Source organism: Siphateles boraxobius, unplaced genomic scaffold (assembly GCF_051911475.1).
Source record: "Siphateles boraxobius isolate OS27281-9 unplaced genomic scaffold, OSU_SipBor_1 31, whole genome shotgun sequence".
NCBI lineage: Eukaryota > Metazoa > Chordata > Actinopteri > Cypriniformes > Leuciscidae > Siphateles > Siphateles boraxobius.
The window spans coordinates 9,024,153-9,038,070 of NW_027508931.1; the positions used below are offsets into that span (position 1 = coordinate 9,024,153).

Genomic DNA, 13,918 nt, shown 5'->3' on the forward strand with positions numbered 1-13,918 from the left:
ACCACCCGCCCTTCAGAGCGTCTGAATAATGAACGTTACAACTTAGAGCTCTGACTTGTACCATCTGACTGCTGCAGACTCATGGCGGCGCTGATAGTATTGTCATGGAAACACATAATTCTACGTAGAACGTAGAACGTCACGGGTTGCCATCTTGTAATTATGTTCACTGCGTGTCATAGTTTGTGGGGCAGTCATGGCCTAATGGTAACAGAGTTGGACTGGTGACCCAAAGGTTTCTGGTTTGATTCCAGTACCGGAAGGAATATGACTGAGGTGTCCTTGAGCAAGGCACCTAACCCCCAATCGCTCCCGGGTGCCACTGAAGGCTGCCCGCTGCTCCGGGTGTGTGTATCCACGTTTGCAGTGTATGTGTGTTCACTACTCACTACTCTGCTCCTAATGTGTGTGCACTTACTTGGATGGGACAAATCAGGGGTGGGGAACGTTGATCCTGGATGGTTATTGTCTTGCAGAGTTTAGCTCCAACCCTGAAAAAAAACACTCACCTGCCTGTAACTTTAGCAATCCTGAAGACCTTGATTAGCTTTAGGTGTGTTTAATTAGGGTTGGAGCTAAACTCTGCAGGACAATGGCCCTCCAGGATCAATGTTCCCCACCCCTGGGTTAAATGCAGAGGTCAAATTCCAAGTATTCTTGGCCATCACGTGTCACTTTCACTTACCGTAAGGTCGTTGTGGGCATAAGATCACTGTTTTGGTTTAGGAGGGACTGTAAAAGGTGGCTGTTTGTCTAAAACTCTGCATAGCCTCATGAAACATGCTGATGACGTGTGATGCAGGGTGCTCTGAGGTATGCAAATGCATACAGGGAGGTAGGAAATGCTATCAATGCAATCGAACTGAGACTTCCACAGAAGATGTGTGTACATGTATTTAATATTTATACCACTTCTATTATTTCTTGTTATCAGGATATGAAGAGAGATTCATCCAGTATAACAAAAAGTGTTTATGAAAAGCATTGCCTACCCTACCTTTAACAGAAACAGGCAAGAGCATGAATAGCACAATATTTATGTTTACTCAAAAATCTGAATTTCTACATCTCACAGTTAACGTTGTCAAATTAACTAATTAAAACTGTTGACTGCCATATTCAAATATCTGGAAATGGGAATAATGACTGGCTTAGATGATGGAAACACAGTCAAAACATAACCATATCATTCAAATTAACTTTGGAATAGTCTTGTACAGTACATGCAAAATAGGTCATTGTGAAATTGCACAGACTCACTTGTATTTCACCAGTGATTGGATGCGGTTGTGGCTTCAGAACCTCTGCTGACTGAAAAACAAAATAATGGAAAATAAATCCCTAATAAAATTATTTTGCAGTTCCCTATGCAGACACAACATTTGATACATGTTTTCATATACAGTAAGAGGCACATGCAGATGCACCTTCCTGCACACATTTCCATATACAGTACCTTGCTACCATGGCGCTTCTTGTTGACGGAAGGGGACCCGGGTTGTCCAGGGCTAGGGACACCACTGGAAGCGGCAGATCCGGTAGCAGAGTGCAAGTGTCCTGCTCTCTCCAGAGCAGACAGCACTGAGACAGGAGCCTGCTGCTGGGACACCTTCTGCAACTCTGCAGCCAGCTGCTTTGGGTCTACACCTGGAGAGCGCTGACGCTCACCTACAACACACACACACACACACACACACACACACACACACACACACACACACACACACACACACACACACACACACACACACACACACACACACACACACACACAAGAAACCCTTTTCAACCTACTGATTGATAAAAACACCTTGTCCACGGCCAGGAGTGCAAGAAGACTCATAACCCAGGGATAAAATAAGTGCTAAGGAAAGATGTAGGAAAGGAAGTCATAACTTCCAGGCCTTGTCTTTTTTCATGCATGGCATGCATGCATATTAGCTAGAACTGGATCTGAAAATGTCTCTTTTAGCCGAATTTTGAAATCACTGAAATAATCTCGGTTATTGAAACTTAAACTTAGCCATGGTTTTTGTTTTCGATTTAGTCGTTCCCCATTCAAGTACTTTGGAGCCTATGCATGGCAAAGATGGTTGCAGAGTAGACTCATTTACCTTAAAGGAAGCTTGGTTAGTATGAAAAGCTTATTAAAGGCATCAAGATGTAAGTATGTAGGGAAGAATTACATGTTAAAGACACTCACCAGCTCTCTGCTGAGTATGGAGCTCCAATTGTTGTGGGTGCTCTGTGTTGGAGAGCATGTTTAGGTCCCTAAAAAGAATTCAATTTAACAACTGTATTAGCATTAAAGACCAAATGTATTGGCTTAAAGACCACAGTCACTGCATCGTAGAAAATATTTGATAGTTAAATTAGCATAACATCAATTATTAATATGGCACAACCTGAAACTGGAAATACCTTCCAAGTGTCTTACATAAATAATTGTGTGAAACTCTATGCCCTTACAAAAAAAGCACTGCACTACCATGATACAGTGAGGGTCTCAGGTGGTAACCATGGTAATTTCCACTACCATGGCACAGTGAGGGTCTCAGGTGGTAACCATGGTAATTTTATATAACATATTCATGCCTACATGATAATATGTATTTGTATGCCCATATAATAGCCTACATAATGGCCTATTTTAATGTTGATAATAATAAGGAATTCCTGAGCAAAATTTTAGAAATTTTAGAACGATTTCTGAAGTATCATGTGAAGACTCCGGTCGTCAAAACTCCGAACACATCTTCCTTTTTTTAAGAATGACTTAAGTGACGTTCTCTGAACTCCAAGTCATCCAGAGTCGCGGCCAAAGCCGATTCGAAAGACCGTTGTTCGCCAGCAGCATCTTCTTTTTTTTCAAGTAGCAGGTCACCTATGGAAATCACGCGGAACCGTCACAACTCTGCTGTCATTATGTTAAGCCCGCCCACCAACTCTATACACGATGTGATTGGCCTGACCAGAGTTTGGTTTTTCCAGCTCGAATGCCAACGGAGAGTTGCTAGACCACACTTTGCTGCAAAATATTTTTTGCTGCCGCTAGGGTGCGTCTAGATTTCTAGCCTAGAAGACTGGAGTATTGATGGTGACAATTCAGCTTTGCCATCATAGGAATAGATTACTTTTTAAAATCTATTAAAACTGAAAAGTGTTATTTTAAATTGTAATAATATTGCACAATATTACTTATTTTAACTGTATATTTGATTAAATACTTGCAATCGAATTTTGCTTGGACTAAGGATTTGACATTTGAGTGGCATTTGTCTAATGGTTATAATATGTATTTTAAGAGTATTGAGTGTGAATTGGAGGTGGTGTTGAGTGTACAATGTTACTTGATTTTTTCTAATTGATTGATTGTATTGTCTAATTTGTCTTGTGTTTTTGTTTTTTTCTGTTTGCTGCTCTAACACCTTAAAGGTACACTTCACCCAAAAACATTTTTTTTGTCATTTACTTACCCTAAAGCTGTTCCAAACCTTTGTGAGTTTCGTTCTTCTGTTGAACACAAGATACTATAGTTTTAAGAATTTTGGTAACCAGACAGTTGATGGTAGCCACTGACTTCCATTGTAGAAAAAAAAAAAAATACTATGGAAGTCAATGGCTACCATCAACTGCCTGGTAACCAACATTCTTCAAAATATCTTATCTTGTGTTCAACAAAAGAAATAAACTTATAGAGGTTTTGAACAACTTGAGGGTGAGTAAATTATGACAGAATTTTAACTTTGGGGTGAACTATCCCTATAGTTTCTCCTTGGGGATCAATATAGGAAGTCTAAGTCTAATTTATTTGAATTAATTAATATACACGTGGCATTTACAATGTACCTTTTTGTTAGTGTGCTGGACTAGACTGAGCCTTGAACATTGAATACATCATTGTAACTTACATGCGCACACATATTTCTGCCTCTCCATACTGCTGACCCATAATGCTTTGCACCTCTTCATATGTCTTTCCCAGCAGAGAGATTCCATTCCACTCCATAACCTGCATTCCTGAGGAACACAAGCCAATAGGAACAGTGAGTAAAATACATTTATTATGTTAGAATAGTGAAAACAGATACTCAGTCTGTCTTGACCAAAAGTAAACATTATTTGTCAGAAGATTCTTATGGAAAGTATTAAGAAGATATGTTGTTTATAAAAGTCACCTAAAGCAGCCTTTCTCAAAGTGGGTGCCGCGGCACACTGGGCTGCCCCCTGACTGTGTCAGGGGTGCCGCCAAAAAATTACGTAGGCTAAAATTATTTTTTTTTTAAACCCCTGACATTTCATATATAAATATATTTGAATTTACATAAATACATTGTTCTTCTTTTTAAACATATGAACGTATCAATAAAATTGTAAATTCATTTTAGATAAATATATATAAAATTAACCATAAAATCCGTCTCACAAGACCGAAGCAAGACACACACACAACTTGACGCAAGTGACGCAACCCATAGCAACGCGTTATAGCAACAACACCTCAGACTGAAAGAAACGTAAAAATAAACGTGAATTTAGGCCACTTTAGTTTTGTACACATTGTCATGTTAATTATAAGCAAATTTTTTTTTTTTTATTGACCACAATATTATCATTGATATATGTTTGAGAAGGGCGCTTTTGATTAATTTTGAAATAGGGCAGGGGCTCGAGCACCCAAAGCCCCCCCCCCAACTGCACGTGCCTTGGCTACATTATTTTATCATTTAACCGCGAAAATACATTTGATTTCACAAAGAGCAAGAAACAAGCAACAGCATCATGGATCGTTTTTTTAAAAAGAAAAGCCTCACCAGAACCGGACAGTTTTTACTGTGAAATGGAGCCTCAGCCTACTACTTCCACCACCAGCTCTGAGTCGGCACCAAAGGTCGCAAAGGTAACGTTAGACAAGGCTAAAAAGAGAACATACAACGACAGTTACCTAAAATTTGGCTTCATCAGTACTGGGGATGCAACATGCCCTCTCCCTTTGTGTCTAATATGTGGGATGAAACTGTCAAACCAAGGGATGGTTCCGAGCAAACTTAAAAGACACCTGACCACCAATCATCCATCACTTGCTGACAAGGATCCTGAATATTTTGTTAGAATGAAAAGTCAACAAAGCCGTCAAGAACAAATGATGATTAAATCCGCTAAAGTCTCGGAGAGGGCAATGGAAGCTAGCTACCTTGTAGCTGAAATAGTAGCTAAAACAAAGACGCCTCACACTATTGCAGAAACTGTAATTATGCCAGCATGTACAGCAATAGTGAACAAAATGCTAGGGCCTCAAGCTGCAAAAGAAATTTCAAAGGTCCCGCTGTCAGATTGTACAATAGGGAGGCGAATCAATGACATGTCTGTGGACATTGAAGATGTCGTTTTGGGGAAAATCAAGACAAGTGGACATTTTTCTTTACAACTTGATGAGTCAACGGACGTGAGTGGGCACGCTCAGCTCTTGGCAAATGTTCGGTTTGTGGATGGGGACCGTATTAGAGAGAATTTTTTATTTTGCAAACCGCTGCCAAACAAAACATCAGGAGAAGAAATTTATCGTGTGACAACTGAGTATCTTGAAAAGGGAGGATTGAGTTGGAAGAACTGTATTAGTATCTGTACTGATGGTGCAGCTGCAATGACGGCCTGTGCCAAGGGTTTCACTATCAGGGCAAAGCAGCAAAACCCTAACATCCGAACAACCCACTGCTTCCTTCACAGAGAGGCACTTGCTGCAAAGACGCTCCCAAAAGAACTTTCGGACGTGCTTGACAGAGCAGTGGACATTGTTAATTTCATAAAGGCGCGCCCGTTTAAGAGCCGTCTGTTTTCGATTCTGTGCGAGGAAATGGGGGCAGAGCATCAGAGCTTGTTGCTACACACGGCAGTCCGCTGGCTGTCACGGGGGAAGGTTTTGGGCCGATTGTGCGAGTTAAGAGAAGAACTCAGAGTCTTTGACAGAAGAAAAATCTGCATATGCAGAGCTGCTCGCAGATGAGCAATGGTGCCTAAAACTCGCGTATTTGGCTGACATCTTTAAGCACCTCAATGAGCTGAACATTAAAATGCAAGGCAAAGAAGAAAACCTCCTCTCCTCGTCTGACAAACTGCGTGGCTTCAGATCTAAGCTCACACTATGAAAGCTTTAGCTTAAGTTCTGTCAGGAAGACTCAATCAGCGCGTCATGCATTACCTCATTCCTATCCAATCAGGTGTTAACAGTCACAGTATAAAAGATTGGTACTTACACTTGTCTGAGTTCGCAGATGCTGACGCTGCCATTCATTTCGACACCTGTCGTTGCAGCACGGGTCGAGTCGTTGGTTTGATCTCACCGGCTCTGGCGGTGCGCGAGTGTGAGACACGCGTGCAGGAAACCAGCGCATGGGCTTAAATCTCATGATCTCCTTACATGGTTTTCAAGTTCAACTTTCAAGGCTTTTACGCTGGATTCCAAGTTTTAGTAGGCGCTTGCAGCAGCCATTGTTAACTTACCCCCTTTACTTTGACAAACTTAATTTAGGTAAGTATATTAACTTGGCTACTCATCTGCTCACTTCATCAGCGGTATAGTTCAAATTGGTGACGCAGCAGTTTTCTTAAACTGCTGATTCAGAGATTGCAACGCAACATACTGTAACGCTTAAACAGTAGGACCGGATAGCTCGCTGAACTGTTGTAGCAAAGTGTAAGCAGATTCACGTAACTGTCACAGCTCAGTGGTAATTTATTTTTTAGCGTCGTTGACTCCACGCTCATAGGGTGTAACGTCTGTCAGAGTTTGATGTCTGCCCAGATGAAAAATAGGAAAGGCAGTGCAACTAACTGGTAGTTCCACGAGTCTTTTATAGTTACTTTCTTTCAGTTAAGCGCACTCTTCACATACATGCTGAAAGAGCGGATGTTAACAGGGAAAAGAAAAAACTCCGTAAAACGCTAATAATCAAAGTTGAAGTAAACAGATTATAATAAAACAGCAGTCAGCGATAGAGCGGTCATCTTCCACTTAGCGCGAGCATTCACCTTCTCACTCTGCGTGCGCGCTCACATAAGAACAGCACGCATACAATAACTTACGCCATAGAAGTCATCTTAAAGGCATATAAACATTAATATCATGAACACTATTTAACACTAGGTGGCCGTTACAAGGGCAGTTTGCTAAATACATCAACTGCGTTGCCGAACAGAATTAAACAAGTTTAAGAGCAAATTAAATATTAAATGGGATCTATATATTTTCAGCTCGCGCTCCTCATCTGCTCACTCAACATTGTGAGAGCGCCTTAGTTCCATCTTAAAGGAGCAGTAGCCTATACCTATCAACTTGTTTACGCCATTCTTAAATTCGTTATCGCTTCGGCATTTATGGAGAGGTTTTTGCTAATCACTTTCCAATCACAAAGATCTCTACTCACACCTAGATGATTGCAGACTTCCTAAAAATAACTAAATAAATCGTAAAATGTGAAAAACATTTAAATGACCATATCTTAAAAGAAAGAAGCTGAGCTTAAGAGCAAGTTGGTCATTGGACGTTAATCATGCTTAGAAGATGGTAGCATACGTAGGGCTTAATGGGCATGTAGCAGGAGTATATAATTCAAAGGAAAGAAATTCTATATTTACAAGTCCTGATAATTCTCTATAACAATTTTACATATATATATATATATATATATATATATATATATATATATATATATATATATATATATATATATATATATATATATATATAGTATCATATCATCAATATATTTTAAATACTTAAGTTTTAAGTTCTTCAATAACAAAAACACGGTATAATCACCATAACTCAATTTTTTCTGGTGACGAATCCAATGACTTTTGTTATAGAAATATTTACGTTATATGTATTTGGTATTAAATGTACAGAGAAGGCAGACTAAGGATGCTCAGGTCAAAGGTCATTTACTTAGCCAAAACAAGCTCAACACAGTAGAATTAACAGGAGTTATAAGTTAGATTATAACATCTAAACCAATCACCAGAACAAATCACAGTCAAGGAGACCCAAGTGACATATTTACTCATCTGTACAATTTAAATGTTAATTTATTTCTATTCAAGGGACTCCTCGGTTGCCATGGCCAGAGATTCTCAGCCGAAAAAAAAAAAAAAAAAAAAAGTTCTTCCTACAAGAGCAACTCGAGAGTATGTCAGGTATATGCTGCGCAGCTGAGAAATGGATACTACGCTCAAAAGTCAACATTAGAATATCAGTGTGATTGAGGTAGTATCTTATCGCTATGCCATCACCTTACTTCAGGTAAGTATCGTACTAATATTAATAAGATTAAGATTTAGCGGTTAGAAGATTTACCAAGCCTGCTCAGGCTTCGTTCATCCGCGCTTCACAAAAAATTACCCTATAGCGGCTGTTAACATCCTTTCGGGTTCGAAGAGATTGCAAAACGTATACGTTGTATGTGCCAACAAGCTTGGTCTAACAAAGTCTCTAATTGGATGATTAAGGTCGTTCACATTCTGGCCCTGCAATTCATCAGCTACGGGCATTCGTGCTTTAGCCTTCAGGCTTCAGACAACCTTTGCCCTTAAGCAACCCATATTCATCACCCTGCCCTCTAACAGAGTTCAAATTACTCTCTCTGCTCAATCCAGCTAGACCGTATATCACCGAAGGCTTGGCTCCCTACTCCTAAGAAACGTATTCTGCCTTATTTGTTTATAATGTTCGCTTTTCTTTTCAGATTCTTCAATTTCCATTCTGATCACGGCCGGTTGTTCCTTCGTCATCAACAAATACGAAACCAATGCGCGATTGGTCTCCGGTGCCCCTAGGGCGTGTGAAAGGTTTGGCTCGGAATACCCCACGGGTGTTTTCGTATAACATGCTGGAATTGTCATTCAAGGGTGAGTGAAGCGCATAGTTTTTGTCTGTCCCTTTGGATGCAGTTGGGCTGCTGCTCCCGACACGGGGCGGAATTTCAACAGCTTGTTCGCAGTTTCGGACGAAAAGGAATTTCTAAATGAAATTCTCCCATTGCTCGAACTTTGAGTGTTGTAACTTTGCATATGTTGGTTATGCTTAAATGGCAACATTACACACTAAGAAAGTTAGGAAAGCAAATCCATCCAACCAACCTTTTATTACCTCCCGTCCGCAACAGTCTCTTTTCCTATTGTTATATTCAGATTGTAAACGGGTTGGTTACAGTGTTCATGACTCATGCATCCAGGGGATTCACTCCGACCTTACCCATGGCCTTTTCTGATTCGGTTTCTCGCCTAATTTCTTTACTCTTCTTAAGAACTCTAAGAATGACTCTCAAGGCTCAGGTATCACATTAACATTTTCTAAAATGGTGATTAAATCTGTCCCTTCTCATCTATGGAAAAAAAAAAAATTCTATTTATCCTAACTACTGGAGCACCTCTCTCTAAAGCCTGGTTTAGGACTGATTTAGTTTCTGCCCACAAAGCTGCTGTTTACCCCCCTCCCTTTACACAGGTCTTCGTTCCGGATCGGGGCAGCCACCACAGCAGCCGAACGAGGTGTGTCTACATCAGCCATCAAAATAATGGGAAGATGGTCTTCCTCAGCTTTCGAATCCTACATAAGAACTGATTCAAAAATTATCATTGAAGCCCAGCAAGCTCTCCATTAATGATCCAGGTAAATTCTCTCGCAACTACTGGTGGTGGTGGTACTACGTTATCCACTTGAGCGCAGTTCAATTTGCACTATCTGATAACGCCCCTCTGTACTCGTCTGCGTTTGTGTTTTGTCCCGCGGTGTCTCCGCCCGTCTTCTGTCTTTATGTGATCCTCCTCGGCCACTAGTTTAGCTGTGGTCCGTGCAGGCTATCATAGCTTTGTCCTTACGGTCCATCGCGGCCTGGTCTGTCTGGTCTAGTGGCCTTGTTTCGTGAATATTGTCTTTCATGTGGCATTAGCGGCCGGTGTGGCTCCTAAGCGGTCTCGTCTCTGTGGTCTCCCATGGCCGTGTGGCCTATCGTGGCCTTGTCCTCTAAGGTCCATCGTGGCCTAGTGACCTCTAGGGGTCTTGGTTTTATGTGGCTCTATGGCCGTGTCTACGATTAGCTCGTTATGTGTGGCATATTGAAGCCTGTCCTATATGTGGCCATCCGTGGTCTGTGGTCCATCGCGACCTTCTGTGTGGCTTAGCAGCTCTGTCTTATAGGTTTGTCTTCATGTGGCATTAGCGGCTGGCGTGGCTCCTAAGCGGTCTCGTCTCTGTGGTCTCCCATGGCCGTGTGGCCTTGTCCTCTAAGGTCCATCGTGGCCTAGTGACATCTAGGGGTCCTGGTTTTATGTGGCTCTATGGCCGTGTCTACGATTAGCTCGTTACGTGTGGCATATTAAAGCCTGTCCTATATGTGGCCATCCGTGGTCCGTGGTCCATCGCGACCTTCTATGCGGCTTAGCAGCTCTGTATTTTAGGTTTGTCTTCACGTGGCATTAGCGGCCGGTGTGGCTCCTAAGCGGTCTCGTCTCTGTGGTCTCCCATGTCCGTGTGGCCTACCGTGGCCTTGTCCCCCAAGGTCCATCATGGCCTAGTGACCTCTAGAGGTCTTGGTTTCGTGTAGCCTAATGGCTGTGTCTATGATTTAACTCGTTATGTGTGGGCTATTGAAGCCCGTCGTACATGTGGCTACCAGGGCCCGCAGTCAAGCTGACCTCGTGTTAATGTGGTCTATCATGGCCTGTGGTCAAGCTGACCTCGTGTTTATGTGGTCTATCATGGCCTGTGGTCAAGCTGACCTTGTGTCAATGTGGTCTATCATGGCCTGTGGTCAAGCTGACCTTGTGTTTATGTGGTCTATCACGGCCTGTGGTCAAGGTGACCTTGTGTTTATGTGGTCTATCATGGCCTGTGGTCAAGCTGACCTCGTGTTTATGTGGTCTATCATGGCCTGTGGTCAAGTTGACCTCGTGTTTATGTGGTCTATCATGGCCTGCGGTCAAGCTGACCTTGCGTTTATGTGGTCTATCATGGCCTGTGGTCAAGCTGACCTTGTGTTTATGTGGTCTATCATGGCCTGTGGTCAAGCTGACCCCGTGTTTATGTGGTCTTGCGTGGTCTCTCCTTTCAGGAACCGCAGGATCCACGACTGGTGGGTATATTTATTTACAGTTCTTTGGGGGTGGGCTCCGTCCTCGTGGAATTATTCTTCCACTTCTCTTTGGGGGTCGGCTGCGCCCCCGCCTTCATCTCAGGCGGGACATGCAGATTCGGCTAACCTCGCTCTGCTCGCTAAGGACGGGGCCTACGCCAAAGAACTTATAAATTTATGCTTGCTGAGCTGTCAATAAATCTATACAGCTTTTCAATTAATCTCCCGAGTCTTTCTGGTAGAACTGGCGTTCCTTTGTGGGACAGGGCAATGTGCATGTAAACAGCAGTACACTTTCTGATCTCATAACCCAGCATCTGAAATCTCTCGATGAGCGATTTTTAATCATTATTTTCCATCGGAATCTTATGCACAGTTTGACTGGGTCCGTGATCCTTGGAGTTCAAGCGCGCTGGAGAGCGCAAAGGACTGGCAACTGCCAACACAGGAGCAACTGATGGAGATCAGGGAAGACCGCACATTGAAAATGAGATTTGGTGACATGGAATTGGACAGGTTTTGGATTTCAGTGAAAAAAGAGTATCCAGTGGCTTCAAGTAGCGCTGATGTTATTTTTCTACCCTTCTCCACAACTTATCTGTGCGAACTGAGCTTTTCAAGCCTGACGTACATCAAGAACAAGTACAGGGAGCGACTGAGGACTGTGGACCAGGAGCTCCGTGTCTGCCTCTCATCGATCCCGGCCAGGATAGGGCGGCTGTTTGCGTCTCACCAGGCTCACGTCTCTCATTGATTGTGGTCACCCCCACCCCCGGCTTGTGTGAGCGCGTGTGAGCTTTCTCCCTCTCTCGTTGTGGATTATTGTTTGTGTATGTGGGTGTGTGTGGATGCGCATGGCACGGATGAAAACAAGCACTGTATGGAAAAACATTCCTGCTTATCTCTGGTGCATTTTTTAACATGCATCTTTTTCTTATCGTATTGTATTTTTTTTTTTCATGTCTGCCCCTTTTATTTTATTTTAACTGCATCCTGCACTTCATTTTAGTTCTCCTGGTCTGGATTTGTTGTTGGGTTCTTGTATTGGGCGGTCCACCCCTTACGGTTTTATGGCATTTGTGTCTCTGATTAATTATTTTGTGAATTACTTTGCAAACCTGTGTTTTTAAAGGTGCTATAAAGTTGTTATTATTATTGTTATTTACAGTTCGTATTATGCTCTGTTCTGTCTTAATAAACAGGACATTTGCATTTACATTTGGGTTATGCAGTGTTTTTAAATTATATTTTACACTGGGGTGCCTTGAGATTTTATGCACTTTTGAAAGGTGCCCTGACTGAAAGTTTGAGAAAGGCTGACCTAAAGTATGTTTATTTTTAAAAGCCTCAAATTGAGATTCAAGGTAGGGTTTGGTGCGTCACTAAAAAAGTGAAGGCACTGTAAATTGGGGAAACATGTCAAAAACCATTATCATGACACAGATAGACAGGAAATATGTGCTGTTGTGATTCCTGAGGGGAAATTAAGGAAAAGCAATCACTGAATTACCTACAAACATAAAAAAAAAACATGCACACTTTTTCAATAGCATGCTTCCCTGAGCACTCCACTTACTACAAGAAAACAGTACTGCAGTATCAGGGACCGAAACAAGTGCAGAGGTGAGAGGAAATTTGAAAGAATCACTGCAAACTGAAGCCCACTTCAAGCCAAACCCTGGGCACTTACACAAATGAAGGCGAGTCTTCAGATAGGTCTTTTGCATACGGAGCACTTCAGTGGCTGATAACAACAGTACATCATTAAAATGTCTGTTCATCTCTACACAATCAATCCCTTCCACTCAAAAATCTTTCGAATGTTGCGCAAGTAAGTCAGTCATATCTCCATATTACTCGGCAAGATTACCACTAGGCCAAAATCATTACTTCAGCTTTGAAGTATCGAAATGATTAATGCTTGATTTGGAATCAAATTTGGTTCATTTGCTAAAAATATTGTGAGCTATATAAAAGTGAGCAGTCAAAATCATATTTAAAAGGCTTTAATGTTAGAAAATACGCAATATTTTGCATCGTATCGCAACATATAGGAATCTATGGTTGAAACTTAATCCTTAAAATTTTTAAAAGTTGAATCCTTATTGAGCCAGTACAGTGTGTTACTGATATAAGATGCACACTGTATGCACTTGAGGCACACATACTTTGTGGTTCTATGTTGAAGTGCATGAATATGAGTATGCATTGTGCAATTGTGCGTGCATTCAATTCTTGGCCCAAACAATAATATCGCTACAGCTATCAGCTATTAAATCTGCTCTCTAGCACTTTTTCCACTGTGGCAGCAGATATTATTATATTGTATCAAGGGAAATGCATACTTAAGATAGATAACAGATGCTTGTGTAATCTACCAGCAGATTGGTCCTTGCATATTTCAGGCATGAAACAAATACAATATAAAAGTTTTGACACTAACGGAAAACTGCATTTTCTAAAATCCCAAGTTATGAAAGAGTACAAATCAAACAATCATAAACATGTTCAGGAAGCTGAGCTACTCTCAGAGGAGCTCATCCAAATTGACAAAGCATGCTGAGCCAGCAGAGTCAACAAGGAGAGCAATCATACTGCAACAACAGCGTCCCCGTTAAAATGAGAAATGGCTTCCCAAATTAGGCACTTATTGCTTTGAAAGACTTCTGAATGCTTAAAATAAATGAATGAATGTGCTGACGTTTGCTTATTTTAAACACCTTTTAACATATGAATAAAAGAAACATGTACGTAAACTTTTTTATAAATAGAATAAGCTTATCTGTTTA

General features: G+C 41.4%; 1 protein-coding gene across 1 annotated transcript in view; it reads right to left on the reverse strand.

Moving 5' to 3' along the window:
• pclob (piccolo presynaptic cytomatrix protein b) overlaps positions 1 to 13,918 on the reverse strand; it is a 131,107-nt gene that overhangs the window by 13,323 nt on the left and 103,866 nt on the right. Inside the window, exons 24-27 of the mRNA XM_077193650.1 lie at positions 3,912 to 4,020; positions 2,204 to 2,271; positions 1,457 to 1,668; positions 1,261 to 1,311 (exon numbers count right to left, since the gene is read on the reverse strand). Coding sequence (XP_077049765.1) covers positions 1,261 to 1,311; positions 1,457 to 1,668; positions 2,204 to 2,271; positions 3,912 to 4,020 — 440 coding nt within the window. The remainder of the gene's footprint in view (positions 1 to 1,260; positions 1,312 to 1,456; positions 1,669 to 2,203; positions 2,272 to 3,911; positions 4,021 to 13,918) is intronic.